The sequence below is a fragment of the Elephas maximus genome, chromosome 22 (genome assembly GCF_024166365.1).
Source record: "Elephas maximus indicus isolate mEleMax1 chromosome 22, mEleMax1 primary haplotype, whole genome shotgun sequence".
NCBI classification, from domain to species: domain Eukaryota; kingdom Metazoa; phylum Chordata; class Mammalia; order Proboscidea; family Elephantidae; genus Elephas; species Elephas maximus.
Window position 1 is genome coordinate 44,711,525 of NC_064840.1, and position 16,492 is coordinate 44,728,016.

Consider the following 16,492-nt stretch of genomic DNA (forward strand, 5'->3'; position numbering starts at 1 on the left):
TTGCCATTGATAGCGACCCTATAGGACAGAGTAGAACTGTCCCATAGGGTTTCCAAGGAGTGGCTGGTAGATTCAAACCGATAACCTTTTGGTTAGCATCTGAGCTCTTAACCACTGCACCATCAGACCCTGAAAATGAAGGCTAGAGGAGGTGGAATTAAGAGCATAGCTAGAAGAAATGACTTTGAAAGGGAGGAATACCCCTTTCTCTAATATTGTTAGGAAGGAGAAAAGGATGAATATGAATGTAGATAAAATTGGTGGGGGTAGAGGAAGGCTTTGCATGATCATTTGCCCCCATCTTACCTGTTGGTATCTCTAGCCACATCTTCATAGACACTCTGCACACCAATCTCCAGTCTTGTACAGCCATAGGTCAACATGTCGCTTAAATGCCGCTTCATGCAATAATCTGGTCTGGTCTCAATAGTAATTCCAATACATTTTGTGTGACTTCTCTCAGAATACCTATAGAGCAAATCTAAAAATAAACAATCTGCCACAACTTTAGGCATTTATTCCCATTCAAAGAATTATCTTCTCTTAGACCTCCCAGTTCAAGACAGTAGTTAAGAGCATGGGCTCTGAAGCCAGATTGTATGGGTTTAAATCCTGACTCTGCTACTTCCTAACTCTGCAAACAGGGATGTTAGTAACATCTCTGTGCTTTGGTTTCTTTATCTGCAGAATGAGGGTAATAACACATAGCTTACAGGGTTAACATTACTTATACAGTAATGTCATCAATATGATCATTACCATTTTTATTCTCCTACAGTATGCTGCAATCATAATCTCCTTGAAAGCAGTGATTTCAACTGTGAAAACCCTATTTTCAATTCCTAGCAACATTTTTCACATAAGTAAAAACCATTTGCATTATTTATTTCTCACTCCATATTTTACAGTCATGTTAAATAAAAGGTTAAAAAAGAAAGGGGAGAGTATGTATGTATGTATAAATGACCATAAGAATAATTTAGATGAAATGTCTTCTATATATGCAACAGTCTTTCTACCAAGCCTATTCATCTTAGCAGTGATTTAAAAAATTAGGAATCATTTTTTCTTTCACTAAAACCAGACAATAGAGTAGTAAGTACTCCTTAAGCCTCATGCTGTTTGCGTTAATGGCCTTAATCCTGGTCAAAGATTCAGAAAAGTAAAAATCACTTGCTAAGGGGACTGCTGATGTGATGTGCCAATACAGAGCCCTGCTAACAGCTCAGGTGCCACCTGAAAGGTTGGTGGTTCCAACCCACCCAACAGCTTCACAGGAGAAAGACCTGGAGATCTGCTCATGTAAAGATTATAGCTCTTGTAAAGACAAAACCCTATTGGGCAGTTCTACTCTGTCACATGAGGTCACTATGAGTCGAAATTAACTGTACGGCATCTAAAAACAACAGTTCTATGAAGTATGTCTTCTTATCTGCATTTTACAGGTGAAGAAACTGAAGCTCAAAACAATTAAATACCTTGTCCAAGGTTATGGGACTAATAAAAACCAAGTCAGGATGTGGATTTGGGTCTGCCTGACTTCAAAATCCTTGCTCTATATTTCACATCACCACACTACTTAGACAACTCAGCACAGGACATCATGCTTCTCTCCTTTACATTTCTAACTTCTTTAAAAAAAAAAAAAAAAAAAAGCCCAATAATTCTTCTTAGTGCATCAATCCACAAATTTCTAAATTCTTCTTTGGGAAGGGTGGAGGAGAGCTTTTTTTTTTTTGCCATTTAATTTCCTTCTTTCCAAAGAAGTTCATAGCACTTTCCTGAAAAGTAAAATTCATAAAAATGTCCATAGTTTTGCAACTACTCCTTTAGGCTCGTATTTTGATCTTAATTGTCAATAAAAATGACTTATTTAGCAAATGTTAATAATAATTACTAAGGAAGTTAAGAATCACTGAACTGGAGAACTAATTGTAAAGTATTTCTTTTTAGAAGTTCAGGCTCTATCTCTGCACTGTTTATTACTGTTTTCTGTGAGGTTTTACATAGGATCACCAGAAGCAATAAGAGTAAGGGTAAACAGCTAGTCCAGGTTTATTAAGAAGATGAATCACAAGACAGAAAAAGGGCGCAGGTCTTTCCAAGTCTTGCCTAAGATAGGACACTAAATTGTTTGGCTTCTCTGGAACAGTTGCATCAGAAACTCTCACGATTCTCAAAGACAGGCAGTAACAGGAAGTACATAATGCTATAGAATAAACATAACTCATCTGCCCAGAACATCAAGTACTGGGTTTGGGGGAAACCTTTTTTTTTTTTTAATTAAAGAAAGGAAATGTTTCATGAGGGTTGAATAAAAAAGATAGAAAAAGCATTTCACGCTCTGGAGTCTTCTTAGTTAAGGTTACACCCTACACTGATGGGGTTTACTCTAACTCTAAATGAGTATATTTAACAAAGTAAATGAGAACATCCTGGAATTAGGCATCCCCCCAAACTGTATCATAACCTCCCTCCCCTATTCATTTATATTTTTTAAAAGCCTACAGTGTTTCTTGAAAGTGATCCTGTTAAGTTCGTCAGTTCAGAGGCACAAAAGCAGCTTGCATCACTGAGAAAATACTAGAGGGTAGCAATTGTACAAATGGAAATTAGTCTAGAGGAAAGAGAAAATTTACTAGCTAATCTTTCCACTGCAAAGATCATCAAAGGCCCAACCAAGGACATAAGAAGCTGCTGCAAGGATGGTAATGTCTCTTCCTAAGTAGTCAGAACGTAAGATAGGACATTGAGACAAGCCTTATTCTCAACTAATAATTTTACTCCATTTCAAAAATGCCTTTCCTCTGGGGGGAAAAGTCATTAAATCATTACCTTTTATAGGAGCAGAAATGGAGCTATACCAACTATAAAAGATGCTAATGTTCTCTGTGAAGCATAACTTAACCCAACATATTTACAATCGGGGAGTGAGGGAAAAAAAACAATCTGGGGATTTAGAAGCAAAGACAAATGCTACCCAGTCTTCAAAACACAGCTCATTTTTCTTCTGCTGACATCTAGGAGAACTCTGTGCTCCCATTCCCAAAGCACCTTGCTACAAATTCAGTTTGCCTTGTTATTTGTGGCTATTGTCTATCTCTCCATTTAGACAGGATGCTCCTGGAAACCCAGGAGGCTCTAAAACATTTAGAGGTTAATTGCTTATGAGTTTCTGTACTAAAAACTTTCCTTCAATTAAAAAAATGGAAATTGAAAGAATAAATGATTTAGGCATAACTGGGGAATCGACTCAACAGCAGTGGATTAGTGGGTTTTGGGGGACATAGGAGGTCTCTCTTCACTCCCACATCAGCCTTTAGATAACTCTACTGATTAGCTTGCTTTCTTTTGCAAATAGCCAACTCTAGAATGTGCCTAGCACTAGGCCAGTTACTTTCATAAAAATCGTAAAAAATACAATAATTCTTGTTCCAAACCCCCACTGCTGCTGAACTGACTCATAGCAACCCTGTAGGACAGAGTAGTACTGCCCCATAGAGCTTCCAAGGAGCACCTGGTGAATTCAAACTGCCGACCTCTTGGTTAGCAGCCATAACTCTTAACCACAATGCCACCAGAGTTTCAGATATACTTAAAAATCTAGCTGGATAAAACATACAAACAAAACCAAGAACCACTACAGAACAAAGAGCTAGAATTGGCAGAAATATGTTGTTGTTGTTAGGTGCAGCTGAGTTGCTTCCGACTCATAGCAACCTTATGCACAACAGAACAAAAAACGCTGTCCGATCCTGGGCCATCCTCACAATTGTTGCTATGCTTGAGCCCATTGTTGCAAACACCACATCAATCCATCTCGCTGAGGGTCTTCCTCTTTTCCACTGACCCTCTACTTTACTAACCATGATGTCCTTCTCCAGGGACTGATCTCTCCTGATAACATGTCCAAACTATGTAAGATGTAGTCTCACTATCCTTGCTTTCAAGGAGCATTTTGGTTGTACTTCTTCCAACACAGATTTGTTCATTCTTTTGGCAGTCCATGGTATATTCAATATTCTTCGCCAACACCACAATTCAAAGGCATTAATCCTTCTTTGGTCTTCCTTATTCATTGCCCAGCTTTCACATGGATATGAGTCAAATGAAATACATGGCTTGGGTCAGGAGCACCTTAGCCCTCAAGGCGACATCTTTGCTTTTCAATACTTTGAACAGGTCTTTTGCAAGAGATTTGCCCAATTCAATGTGTCTTTTGATTTCCTGACTGCTGCTTCCATGGCTGTTGATTGTGGATCCAAGTAAAATGAAATCCTTGACAACTTCAATCTTTTCTCCATTTATCATGATGTGGCTTATTGGTCCAGTTGTAAGGATTTTTGTTTTCTTTATGTTGAGGTGTAATCCATACCGAAGGCTGTGGTCTTTGATCTTCATCAGTAAGTGCTTCAAGTCCTCTTCACTTCCAGCAAGCAAGGCTGTGTCATCTGCATAATGCAGGTTGTTAATGAGTCTTTCTCCAGTCCTGATCTCCCGTTCTTCTTCATTTAGTCCAGTTTCTTGGGTTATTTGCTCACGACACAGATTGAATAGGTACGGTGAAAGGATATAACCCTGACACACACCTTTCCTGACTATAAACCACGCAGTATCACCTTGTTCTGTTCGAATGGCTACCTCTCGATCCATGCAGAGATTCCTCACGAGCACAATTAAGTGTTCTGGAATTCCCATTCTCCGCAATGTGGTCCATAATTTGTTAAGATCCACACAGCTGAATGCCTTAGTATAGTCAATAAAACACAGGTAAACATCCTTCTGGTATTCTCTGCTTTCAGCCAGGATCCATCTGACATCAGCAATGATATTCCTGGTTGCACGTCCTCTTTTAAATTTGGCTTGAATTTCTGGCAGCTCTCTGCTGATACACTGCTGCAGCTGCTTTTGAAAGATCTTCAGCAAAATTTTGCAGGCATGTGATATTAATGATATTGTTCGATAATTTCTGCATTCGGTTGATCACCTTTCTTGTGAACAGGCATAAAAATGGATCTCTTCCAAGCGGTTGGCCAGGTAGCTGTCTTCCAAATTTCTTGGCAAAGAAGAGTAAGCACTTTAGCACTGCATCCCTTTGTTGAAACATCTCAGTTGGTATTCCACCAATTCCCAAAGCCTCGTTTTTCAACAAGGCCTTCAGTGTAGCCTGGACTTCTTCCTTTAGTACCACTGGTTCCTGATCATACATTACCTCCTGAAATGGTTGAATGTTGACCAATTCTTTTTAGTATAGTGACTCTCTATATTTCTTCCATCTTCTTTTGATGCCTCCTGCATTGTTTAGTATTTTCCCCAGAAATATAAACAGATATAAATTATTTCTTGAGAAGCATGCTTCTATTTCTAGAGGGAAAGTGATCTGTTATCTGCCAAGTCTACCCAGAGGCCGTGGCCACAAAGGACCTGCACCTGGCAGGAGGGAGTAGAGGGCACAGGGCAGTGAGGACCAGCTTCCTGGAGGCCGTCTAGAGACCCTCCTTGAGGGAGGGGATGCTCCACAGCTGTTGCCACCATGCCTACCGCCTCATTAATGTGCAAAATAGTTGGAGAGTGGATTTTTTTACTATTGTTGCAAATGCAAACGCTGGATAACGAAATAGTCGATAAATGAGGAGTAGGTGTATTAACAAAAAAGTAACAGTGCTTTGCTCAACAAACTAAGGAAACAGAAAAGCATGAAAAATTGACTTTTAAAAGAACAGTATCTATGAAAATTAACCTGATGACACTAATCATGCATCCTTGTTCTCTATCATGCTAGTCTACAAAGTTTAACATATACAAACCACCACCCATATTTTGAGTTCCTATTCTTTCAAAAAAAGGAGCCCTGGTGAACAGTGGTTAAGCACTCAGCTATTAACTGAAAGGTCAGCTGTTCGAACCCACCAGCCGCTCCAGCACTCTGTGGCAGAAAGACGTGGCAATCTGCTTCTATAAAGGCTATAGCCTTGGAAACCCTATGGGGCAGTTCTACTCTGTCCTACAGGGGAGCTATGAGTCAGAATTGACTCAACGGCAATTTATTTTTATTTTTTAATTCTTTCAACAGCTGATAAGAACTCTGTCATTTTATAGTCCTAATCAGAGGGCTGATAACCAGTAGCAACACAACACTACTCATAGAAAAGAAAAAAATTCAGATATTTCATTCTTTTAATATTACGTCTGCAAATATTACTTAGATCTTCAAATTTAATGACAATATGTATAAATCGCAGAAAAGCTGACATTGTAAAGAAGTGACTGCTAAATGAAAAATAACTTGTAAACACATCATTTAGGCAAAAATTCTCATTACAATATGAATATTCAGATTATGAAATGTCAGAGAAAGAAGTGATTTTAGAGATAGTCTAGTCCTATTTATTCATTTATATAGATGAGGAAACTAAACCACAGAGTAATTAAATGGCTTAAACTAAATAATACTGCAAGATCATGGCAGAAGTAAGTCTGGAACCTAAATCTCCTAGTTCTTAACGCACAGTTCTTTCCACCGCATTCACTGAACAACATGTACTAAGTGTCTTCTAGCTTTAAGGAACTGTGCTAGAATACAAGGGATTCTTTCTCTCAAAAAGATATTCCCTATTAAAAGATACAGAAAAATGCATTATACAAAATTAGACAATAACAGCATTCATTAAAACTATTATTCTTGGCCACTGAAAAACAAAGCTAGTGGTAAGAAATTTCACTAAATGCAGTGAGAAAGAGATACTTAACCTTCTTCTACAGAGACTATTAAGTTATGAGGTTTCTATGATGGAACTTTGTAGCACCTCATGTGAGATATTCAAATCTGCCAGGAGCTCCTTGGAAACTCTACAGGGCAGTTCTACTCTGTCCTCTAGGGTCGCTGTGAGTTGGAATCGACTCGGCAGCAGTGGGTTAGTGGGTAATGTGAGATATATGCTATAAAAAGCTTTATCCTGATCTTCCTTCAATTTCTACACTGATCTCAGCGCCTATACTACGTGGCTTAGATCTTTAAAAAAGCTACATGTTAGTGTATTTTGCATTGTAAAGCCAATAATGGGGACTGGGGGGAGAGTGGCCTGCTTCTGGTATGACTCAGTAAAAAATAAAAAAAAAATTTTTTTTTTGGTATGACTAAGCTCCTATCAAATCAACCTTACCATTGATAACAACTATAAACTCTGAACAAAATTAAAAAAAAAAAAAATCTACCTGAAGACAGAGTGAACGAAACACAGGCAGAAACTAAGAGCCACTGACAGTTGGAAGGAGACACCAGTACTGGGTAAATTTCCCAGGTTTAGGGCTTTTAGCTGAGGGTAGGACCCAGCATGCCACGCAAGGCAGCTAAACTATGATGAAAAACCAGAGTCTCGTTGGCTTGAAGAACCAGAGGACGGGGGCTCAGCGTTCAACTAAAGTCTCTAGTAAGTGAGGGAATGTGATCATTAAGGTTGTATGTCAACTTGGCTGGGCCATGATTCTCAGTGTTTGGCAGCTATGATGTAGTTTGGCAGTCATATAATGATGTGATCACTTCCATGACGAAATTTGATACAATGTGATCACCTCTACGATAGGATCTGCTATGAGTGGCCCATTAGTTGAAAGGGAGTTTTCTTGGGGGTGTGGCCTGTGTCCAATACAGGTCAATTTTCCGGCAAGGCTCGTAGGCTTTTGCTTATTCTGGATCCTGCAGCTGGCTCCTGTTTGTCTGACCTCTGGTTCCTGGGACCTGAGCGAGCTAGCAGCATACCTGCTGTCTTCTCTGCTGATTTTGGGATTTATCATCAGTCTTTGCTGCCTGTGAGCCAGGGCCCTGCTGTCTGACTTGCTGATCTTGGGTTTGCCAATGCCTGCAGCTACGTGAATCAGGAGAAGCTGCCAGCCTGACTCACCAACTTGGGACATTCCAGCCTCTAGGCCACGTGAGCTATTTCCTTGATATAAATCTCTCTCTCTATATTTATACGCTTTACGGGTTTTGCTTCTGTGGAGAATCGTCTAGCCTAAAACAGCAAATAAGTCCTAAAAAAGACAGAGCCACAGATGAGCACCCCCAGATTCTATGTACAAATTCTGCCTAAATATTTGAGCCCTGAACCAACATTCACAAGGCATACTCCAATCAGTCCAGGTAAAGCTAGAAGAGCTGAATTGAAATTTGAGAGGTCACCTACTATAGGGGAAATAGTTTTCAGTATAAATTTAGCTAAGTTAAATGCTTGCTTTAAAAACAAAACAAAACATAAAACCAAATATTCTTAGAGGAACAAAACAGAAACCAGGGTTTCTATCATTCACAACATTCAGGATACAATCCAAAATTATGTGTCATAGAAAGAAATGAGAGAACATGACCCATTCTTAAGAGAAAAGATCATCAGCAGACATCAACCCAGAATGACCTGAATGTTGGAATTAGCAGACAAAGATTTTAAAGTGGCAATTATAACTACACTCAAGGATGTAAAAAAATATACACTCATAATGATTGAAATGTTAGGAAATTTAGCAGAAAATAAAACATATGAAAGAGAATCAAATGGAAATTCTAAAACTAAAATGAAAATATAGTATCTGAAATTTTAAAAGTCACCAGATTGGCTTAACAGCAGAGTGGAGATGACAGCAGTCAATAAAACAGAAACTACCCAATCTGAACAGCAGATTAAAAAGAAAAATGAACAGCGACTCAGGGCCTATCCAAAATGCTGACATATTAGATTCCTAAGAGAAGACAGAAAATGCTTCAGAAAAAAATATTTAAAAAAACAATGGCCAAAATTTCCCCCAATTTGGTGAAAAACAAATTTACATATCCAAGAAGCTCAGAAAACACCAAGCAGGATTAATACAAAGAAAATGACACCTAAGTATTTCAGGGTCAAGCTGCTAACCACCAAAGATAAAGTGAAAATCTTGAGAGCAACCAAAGAAAAATGACACTGTCAACACAGAATTCTATAAGCAGCAAAAATATCCTTCAACAATAAAGGCAAAAGAAGACAATTTCAGATAACAGAAAACTAAGAAAGTCATCACCAGCAGACCTATAACTCAAGAACTGCTAAAAGGAACTTCTTCAGGCTGAAGGAAAATAAAACCAGATGAAATTCTGATCTTCAGCATAGAACGAAGATCATAAAAAATAGCAGGTAAATGTAAAAGACTATTTTTCTTCTTTTTAATTTCTTTCATATGCATAAGACTCTTTAACCAAAAATTATAACACTGTATTAATGTTTTTTTATTAATGGGTTTATAACATATGCAGATGTAATACATATGACAACTACAAAGGATAAACCCATACTAAACCCACTTCTGTCCAGTCGATTCTGACTCTTGGCGACCCTATAGGACAGAGTACAATTGCTCCATACGGTTTCCAAGGAGTGGCTGGTGGATTCAAACTGCTGACCTTTTGGTTAACAGCTGTAGCTCTTAACCACTGGGCCACCAGGGCAGTTAAACATTTTGGTTAGACATTTTGTACATTTTATGTGAAGTGGCACTATATTAACTCTACAAGTTAAGGAAAACACAGTAATCAGTATGTATGCACCTAATAACATATTCAAAGTATATGTAGTAAAAATTAACACAATTAAAGGGGGAAACAGACAATTTCTCTATCACAGTTGGAGATTTTAATACCTCCCGCCCCCAGCAACTGATAGAGCTAGACAAAAAAAAAAGACTTCAAAGACAAAGACTATCTTAACAACCCAATCAACTGCCTTGATATAATGGATATTTATAGAACATTAGACCCAACAACTGCAGAATACATGTTCTTTTCAAGTACACACAGTATGTTCACCAAGACAGATCATATGCTGGTTCATAAAACAAGTCTCAACAAATTTAACAAACTGAAATCATACAGAGTATGCTCTCTGATCAAAATGGAATTCAATTAGAAATCAGTAACAATAAGATAGCAAGAAAAATCCCCATGTATTTGGAAAATAAACAATCCATTTCTACATAATTCACGAGTCAAAGAAAAAACATAAAGGAAACTAGGAATTATTATGAATCGTCTGAAACTGAAATTCAGCATATCAAAATTTGTGGGATTCAGCTAACACAATGCCTAGAAGGAAGCTTAAAGGTTTAAATACTTACGTTAGAAAAGAAAAAGGGTCTAAGATGGCCAAGCTTCTGTACCTTACTTATGTCACTAGAAAAAAAAGAGCAAAGAAAACCCAAATAGTAAAAATAAAAGCAGAAATCAGTGAAGTAGAAAATATAAAACTAAAAGTTAATTCTATGGAAATAACAAAATCAATAAACCCCTAACTAGACTGATCAAGAAAAAAGAGAGAATACAGATTATTAATATCAGGACTGAAAGAGAGGTGATAACTAAGATCCTATAGGCTTTTATTAAAAGCATAAAAAGGGAGTATTATAAAAAACAATGCCAAGAAGTTTGACAACTTACATGAAATGGATAAATTCCTTGAAAAATATAACTTTCTAAAATGGACACTTATGGAACAGAAAATCTGAATATCCCTAAAAAGGAATTGAATTTATCATCTAAAACTCTCCCAAGAAAGAAAGATTCAGCCACTTTAAAACCTTGAGTGAGTTCTAGCAAATACTTAGAGAAGAAATAACATTCATCTTAAACAAACTCTTTCAGAAAATAGAGGAGGGATCAGTTCCCAACTTGTTTTATGACGCCTGCGTAACACTAATATCAAAATGTAACATAGAAATTACAAAAAAAAATTACAGATTACCTCCCTTCATGAACAAAGACAAAAAAATTCTTTACATAATATTAGCAAATTGAATCCAGCAATATACAAAAAGGATAGTACATTATGACCAAATAGAGTTGATCTTAGGATTATAAATTTAGTTTAACATTAAAAAAATTAATCAATGTAATCTATATTATCAGAATAAAGAGAGGAAATCATGTGATCATTTAAATAGGTGTAGAGAAAGCATTAAACAAATGAGTTAATGATAAAACTTTTCATGATAAAATCTCTCAGCAAACTTCAATCTAAAAAAAAACCCACAAGTAACAATGTACTCAATACTGAAATATCAAACACTTCCCCTGTATCATGGTTAACAAGACAAGGAAGCCTACTCTAACCACTTCTATTTAAACTCTACTGAAGGTCCTAGCCATTACAGTTTAAAAAAAAAAAAAAAAAGCCTACATATAAAAGTAAAACTGTATTTGCAGATGACATTATTGTTTATGAAGAAAGTCTAATGGATTTAAAACCTGTTTTAAACTAAATGTAGGCAGTCCCCAGGTTAAGAACAAGATCCATTCCTATGTCTTCAATTTGAATTTGTAGGTTAAGTCAGAACAGGTGCATATGGTTCTTATTTAGCCTTATTTAGTGCAAGAAAAGGCTGGAAGCCTTTCAATGATTTAAAAGCTGCATACACGTGAAGGAGATGGTGATGAATTTCTTGCGAGTAGGGGCTGGTTCAATCGTTTCAAAGTGAGGGCAAATTTACATAATCTCTTAGTTATTTAGTGCTGCTGTAACAGAAATACCACAAGTGGATGGCTTCAAAAACAGTTTATTCTCTCACAGTTTAGTAGGCTAGAAGTTCAAATTCAGTGTGTCAGCTCCAGCGGAAGGCTTTCTCTCTGTCGGCTCTGGAGGATGGTCCTTGTCATCAGTCTTCCCCTGGAATAGGAGCTTTTCAGCACAGAAACCCCCAGTCCAAAGGACATGTACTCCAGGCTCTTCTTGCTTGGTAGTGATGAGGTCCTCCATCTCTCTGCTTGCTTCTGTCTTTTATATCTCCAAAGAGATTGATTTAAGACACAACCTAATCTTGTAGATTGAGTCCTGCCTCATTAACATAACTGGCCTCTAATCCTGCCTCATTACCGTCATAGAGGTAAGACTGACAACACATAAGAAAAGCACATCAGATGACAAAATGGTGGACAACCACACAACACTGGGAATCATGTCCTAGCCACCCTGACACATATTTTTGGAGGACACAATTCAATCCATGACACATAACATTAAAGGGCAAGTATGAGTGGTCCATAAATTGGAAGTTCGTAACTTGGGGACTACCTGAAGTGAATTTAGTAAGACCACAGGATATAAAATTAATACACAAAAATCAACTTACATGTATACACTAGTTGCAAACAATTTGAAAATAACATTTTTAAAAATTCCATTTATATCAACTATAAAGATATTTTGAAATAAAATTAACAGAAGGCTTGCAAAACTTCAATGTGCAAACTGCTAGGAGAAATTAAAGAAGATCCAGGAATAGGAGAGATATACCATGTTCATGGATTGGAAGAACAATATTGTTAAACTGTCAGTTCTCTCCAAATTGCTCTACAGTTTAAACACAATCCCAATCCTACCATACTTTTTGTCAAAATTCACAAGCTGGTTCTAAATTTTACACAGAAAATGGAGCAAAGGACCTAGAATATTCAAAGCAATCTTGAAAAAAATCACAAAGTTGGAGACTTATACTACCTGACTTCAAGACATACTGTAAAGCTATGGTAAATCAAGATAGTCTGATAATAGCATAAGGATTGAAAAACAGATCAAGGAAACTGAATGGAGCCCAATTCCATACTTATATAGTCATTTGATTTTTTACAAGGTCATCAATACAATCCAAATGAGTAAGAAAACTTTTCAACAAATGATGTTGAAACAACTGGATATCTATACAGGAAAAAGAAACCTTGACTCCTGTCTTGTACCATACATAAAAACTAGTTTTGATCATAAGCCTAAATATGAAAGCTAAAACTATAACTAGAAGAACATCTTTGTGATTTGGGAGTAGACAAAGCATTTGTTAGAGACAATATAGAAAGCACTAACCATGAAAAAAAAAATGCTAACTTAGAGTTCATTTAAAGCTTCTGCCAAAGATGTTATTAATATAATGAATAGTCAAGCCACAGAGTTTTCGTATTGGCAAAATATATATCTGACAAAGGACTATTATCTAGACTATATTAACAACCCAATAAAAAATGGATAAAAGATTTTAGCAGACACTTCACAAAGGAAATATATACAAACCACATAAGCACCAAATAAAGTGCTCATTATCATTAGTCATCAGGAAAATGCAAATTAAAACCACAACGAGATACTATTACACACCCACCAAAATGGCTAAAATTAAAAAAGACTGACAATATGGTTGATGAGGATATGGAGCAATTGAATCTCATACATTGGTGGGAATACACATGATACAACCACTTTGGATAAATGTCTGCCAGTTTGTTATAAAACTGAACATGCGTTCCAGCAATTCTACTTTTGGTTATTTTACCAAGATAAATAAATATATATATACACAAAAAGACTTGTATAAAAATGCTCAATAAAGCTTTATTTATAACAGCCCCCAAATGAAAACAGCCCTGGCGTCCACCAATAGAATAATGGATAAACAACCTGTGGGCTATGCATACAATGGAATACTACTTGTCAAAAAAAAAAAAAATATATATATATATATATATAATTATTGGAACACATAACAATGTTGATGAATCTCAAAAACATTATGCTCGATGAGAAGCTTCACACAAAAAAAGAATATGTAGTATGGTTCCGTTCATATGAAGTTCCAGAATAGGCAAAACTAATCTATGGTAGGGAAAAAAAATCAGAACAACCGCTGCCTCCAGAAGATGCAGATGAGGATTTACTGGAGAGAGGCAGGAGGGAAGCTTCTAGGATGTTCTATATCTTAATAGGGTTTTGTTGCACATGCATATGCATTTATCAGAACTAATCAAATGGTATACTTAACATCTGTGCATTTCACCGTATGTAAATTTACTTCAAAAGAAAAAAAATAGTGAACACTAGTTACTGATATGCATGATGATGATTTGGGAAGAAGTCTGCAACTCTGAAATGCATCAAAAAAAGAAGAGGGTTAAATGGATGGATAGAGGAATGGATAGATGGATCAAACAAAACAAAACAAACCTGTCAAGTAGATTCGGGCTCATAGCGACCCTTTGGATAGAGGAGAACTGCCCCACAGGGATTCCAAGGAGCAGCTGGTGGATTCGAACTGCTGACCTTTTGCTTAGCAGCCAAGCTCTTAACCACTGAGCCACCAGGGTATGCTGTTACTGTTAGCTGCCATGAGATCAACCCTTGACTCACAGCAACCCTGTACACAATATGATTGAACTGTTGTGGTTGATAGGGTTTTCGCTGGCTGATTTTTCAGAAGTAGATGGCTTAGGCCTTTCTTCCTAATTTGTCTTTGTCTGGAAGGTCCACTGACACTTGTTTAGCATTACAGCAACATGCAAGTCTCCACCGACAGATGGACAGTGGCTGCACTTAAGGTGCATTGGCCGGAAATTGAACCCAGGTCTTCTTTACGAAAGGTGCAGTAATATATGTGGTGGGTATGTGGGTGTTCACTAGAAAATTCTGTCAATTTTTGTTTTTCTTTGTTTCAAATAGAATGTTGAAAGAAAAAAAAACCTAGTATCATCTTTCTTAATATGGCTAAGACTGTGTCCTAGGCTGAACTGTCAATGTTAAGGATTCTGGCCACCATCTAAGAAAATCTGGTTGACCAAGGGAGGAAATAAAAGTGGTCAACACATACAATGAGAGCGTGAGGAATGGGGAGCATTAGAGCCAAAGCCCAGAAATCCAGGTTCTGAGGCCTGCCAGAAATAAGGCCCAGTGCAGTAAGGTGAAAGATTGCTTTCAATGCAGTCTGCTTTCTTCATAGCTCTGTAAGTCTATAAAATTTGTTTCCTATGCCTGGTACCCAAGATTACCTAGCAGTCTAGCTTTTCCAAGACATATAAGGACATAGTTGAAGGATTTAAAGTCATTGATGGAAGAAAAAACGAAGGAACGGAAATGAATTAAAAATTTCACAAGGAGAAAGTATGACTCACCCACTTCTTGATGGGTAACCACCCTTTTAAATTGCATCTTTTGAAAACAGCCAAGCATTAAAGATTGAATGTAAAACTGCTTCTGGGCATGCTGATTAAAAAGGAATGAAACTATTTTAAAAGGTTGTTCTGAGTTATTTGACGACATTTGCATTCTGGTGAACGGGTGACTCAGATCCCATTGCCGGTCCTTCTAATCTCCAGAGCTATGATTTTTATAGGATGGCAGTCATCAGTAATTGTTGCTGTCTGGAGACTGTTAACAGTCTCAGTCCAGCTGATAATAATGAGTGATCATCACTCTGTTTGATTCAATGAGCCTTCAGAGAAACTATACCTACTTTGTCCTTGAACTCCCTGTTCACTCAGCCTTCTGGTTTTTCCATCTGCAAGAATATAGCATACTGCTAAGCTGCCATAAACGATAACCAGGTCCAGCTTGTTAGAGTTTTTCCTTACCCTAACTCCTAATCTACTAGTAAGACGCAGAACTTTAATTTGGTTAGAAACACAAGAATAAAGCAGAGACAGTAGAGCTAATAGTAAAACTTGACCCTAATTTCAACAAAGAAGTTTTAACCTTAAACATTGTTGACTCATGTTAAAACCCAGTGCCACTGAGTCGATTCCGAGACTCATGTTACAATATGAATTTTAACTTAATTTAAAATTATTTTTTTAAAAACTTACTAAGCTGCTGGAAGTTAGTGTTACAACTGTGTGATAAGCAAGTGAAAACAATTGATATCAACTAATACTAAAAGAAAATTCATCATTGCTTTACATCTCAGAGGTGGGCCACACTGGGTAAACCTGACCAGTTTTCACAAAAACCCTCTATGCAAGATAACATACGGAATGGTAAGGTAAATATCTCATCCAAAAACTGTGAAGGGCATATATTAAGTCAAAAACACAGTTTCTCTGGGCTGATCTTTGTTTCACAAATATGTTAACGTTTGAAAATAATTTTCTACATCTCTAGTTCCTTACTAGAAACCAGAGTACTAACTATTTCTTCAAATAATAGAAAGTTTCCCGAAAAACAAAGCGATTCTATTATAGGGAGTGTGTACTAAAAATTTATCTCAACAAAGCAAACAAGATGCCACAAATCAACTTTTTTCAGTTTATCTCATCAAGTATGGGGACCACGAGAAAGAGCAAAACATGTAAAGTGTGGGTTGGCAGTATTCAGTATAACATTTATGGATGGTTTTATGGCTCCCAGATTGTACTTTTACTACTTCCCAAGAGCCATTCATGAGATACGTTTCAATGAAGTCTCAAATGATACATAAATTTTTATCTGAAAGTAAAATGTTTGTTGCCCTCTTGAGGTAAATTCAGGAACAAAGACAGACCAACGCTGGCTTTGCCTAGTCCCTTAGAGAAAGAGGCTTTCTTTTCCAAAGCGTTTTTTCTATCAAACACATTGTGAATGAAGCTAGCTAGTTATAATACAAAAAAACTCACTTTCATCCCCCAAAACAGACAACTTACATCCAAATACCACTAGGCACTAGAATATTTCCGTAAAAATAAAGA

The 16,492-nt window shown here is 37.0% G+C and overlaps 1 protein-coding gene across 1 annotated transcript in view; it reads right to left on the minus strand.

Annotated features, from left to right (window-relative positions):
* Positions 1-16,492, minus strand: part of ELP3 (elongator acetyltransferase complex subunit 3) — a 118,824-nt gene that overhangs the window by 76,456 nt on the left and 25,876 nt on the right. The window contains exon 8 of the mRNA XM_049865695.1: positions 307-468. Within this exon, the coding sequence (XP_049721652.1) occupies positions 307-468 (162 nt within the window). The remainder of the gene's footprint in view (positions 1-306; positions 469-16,492) is intronic.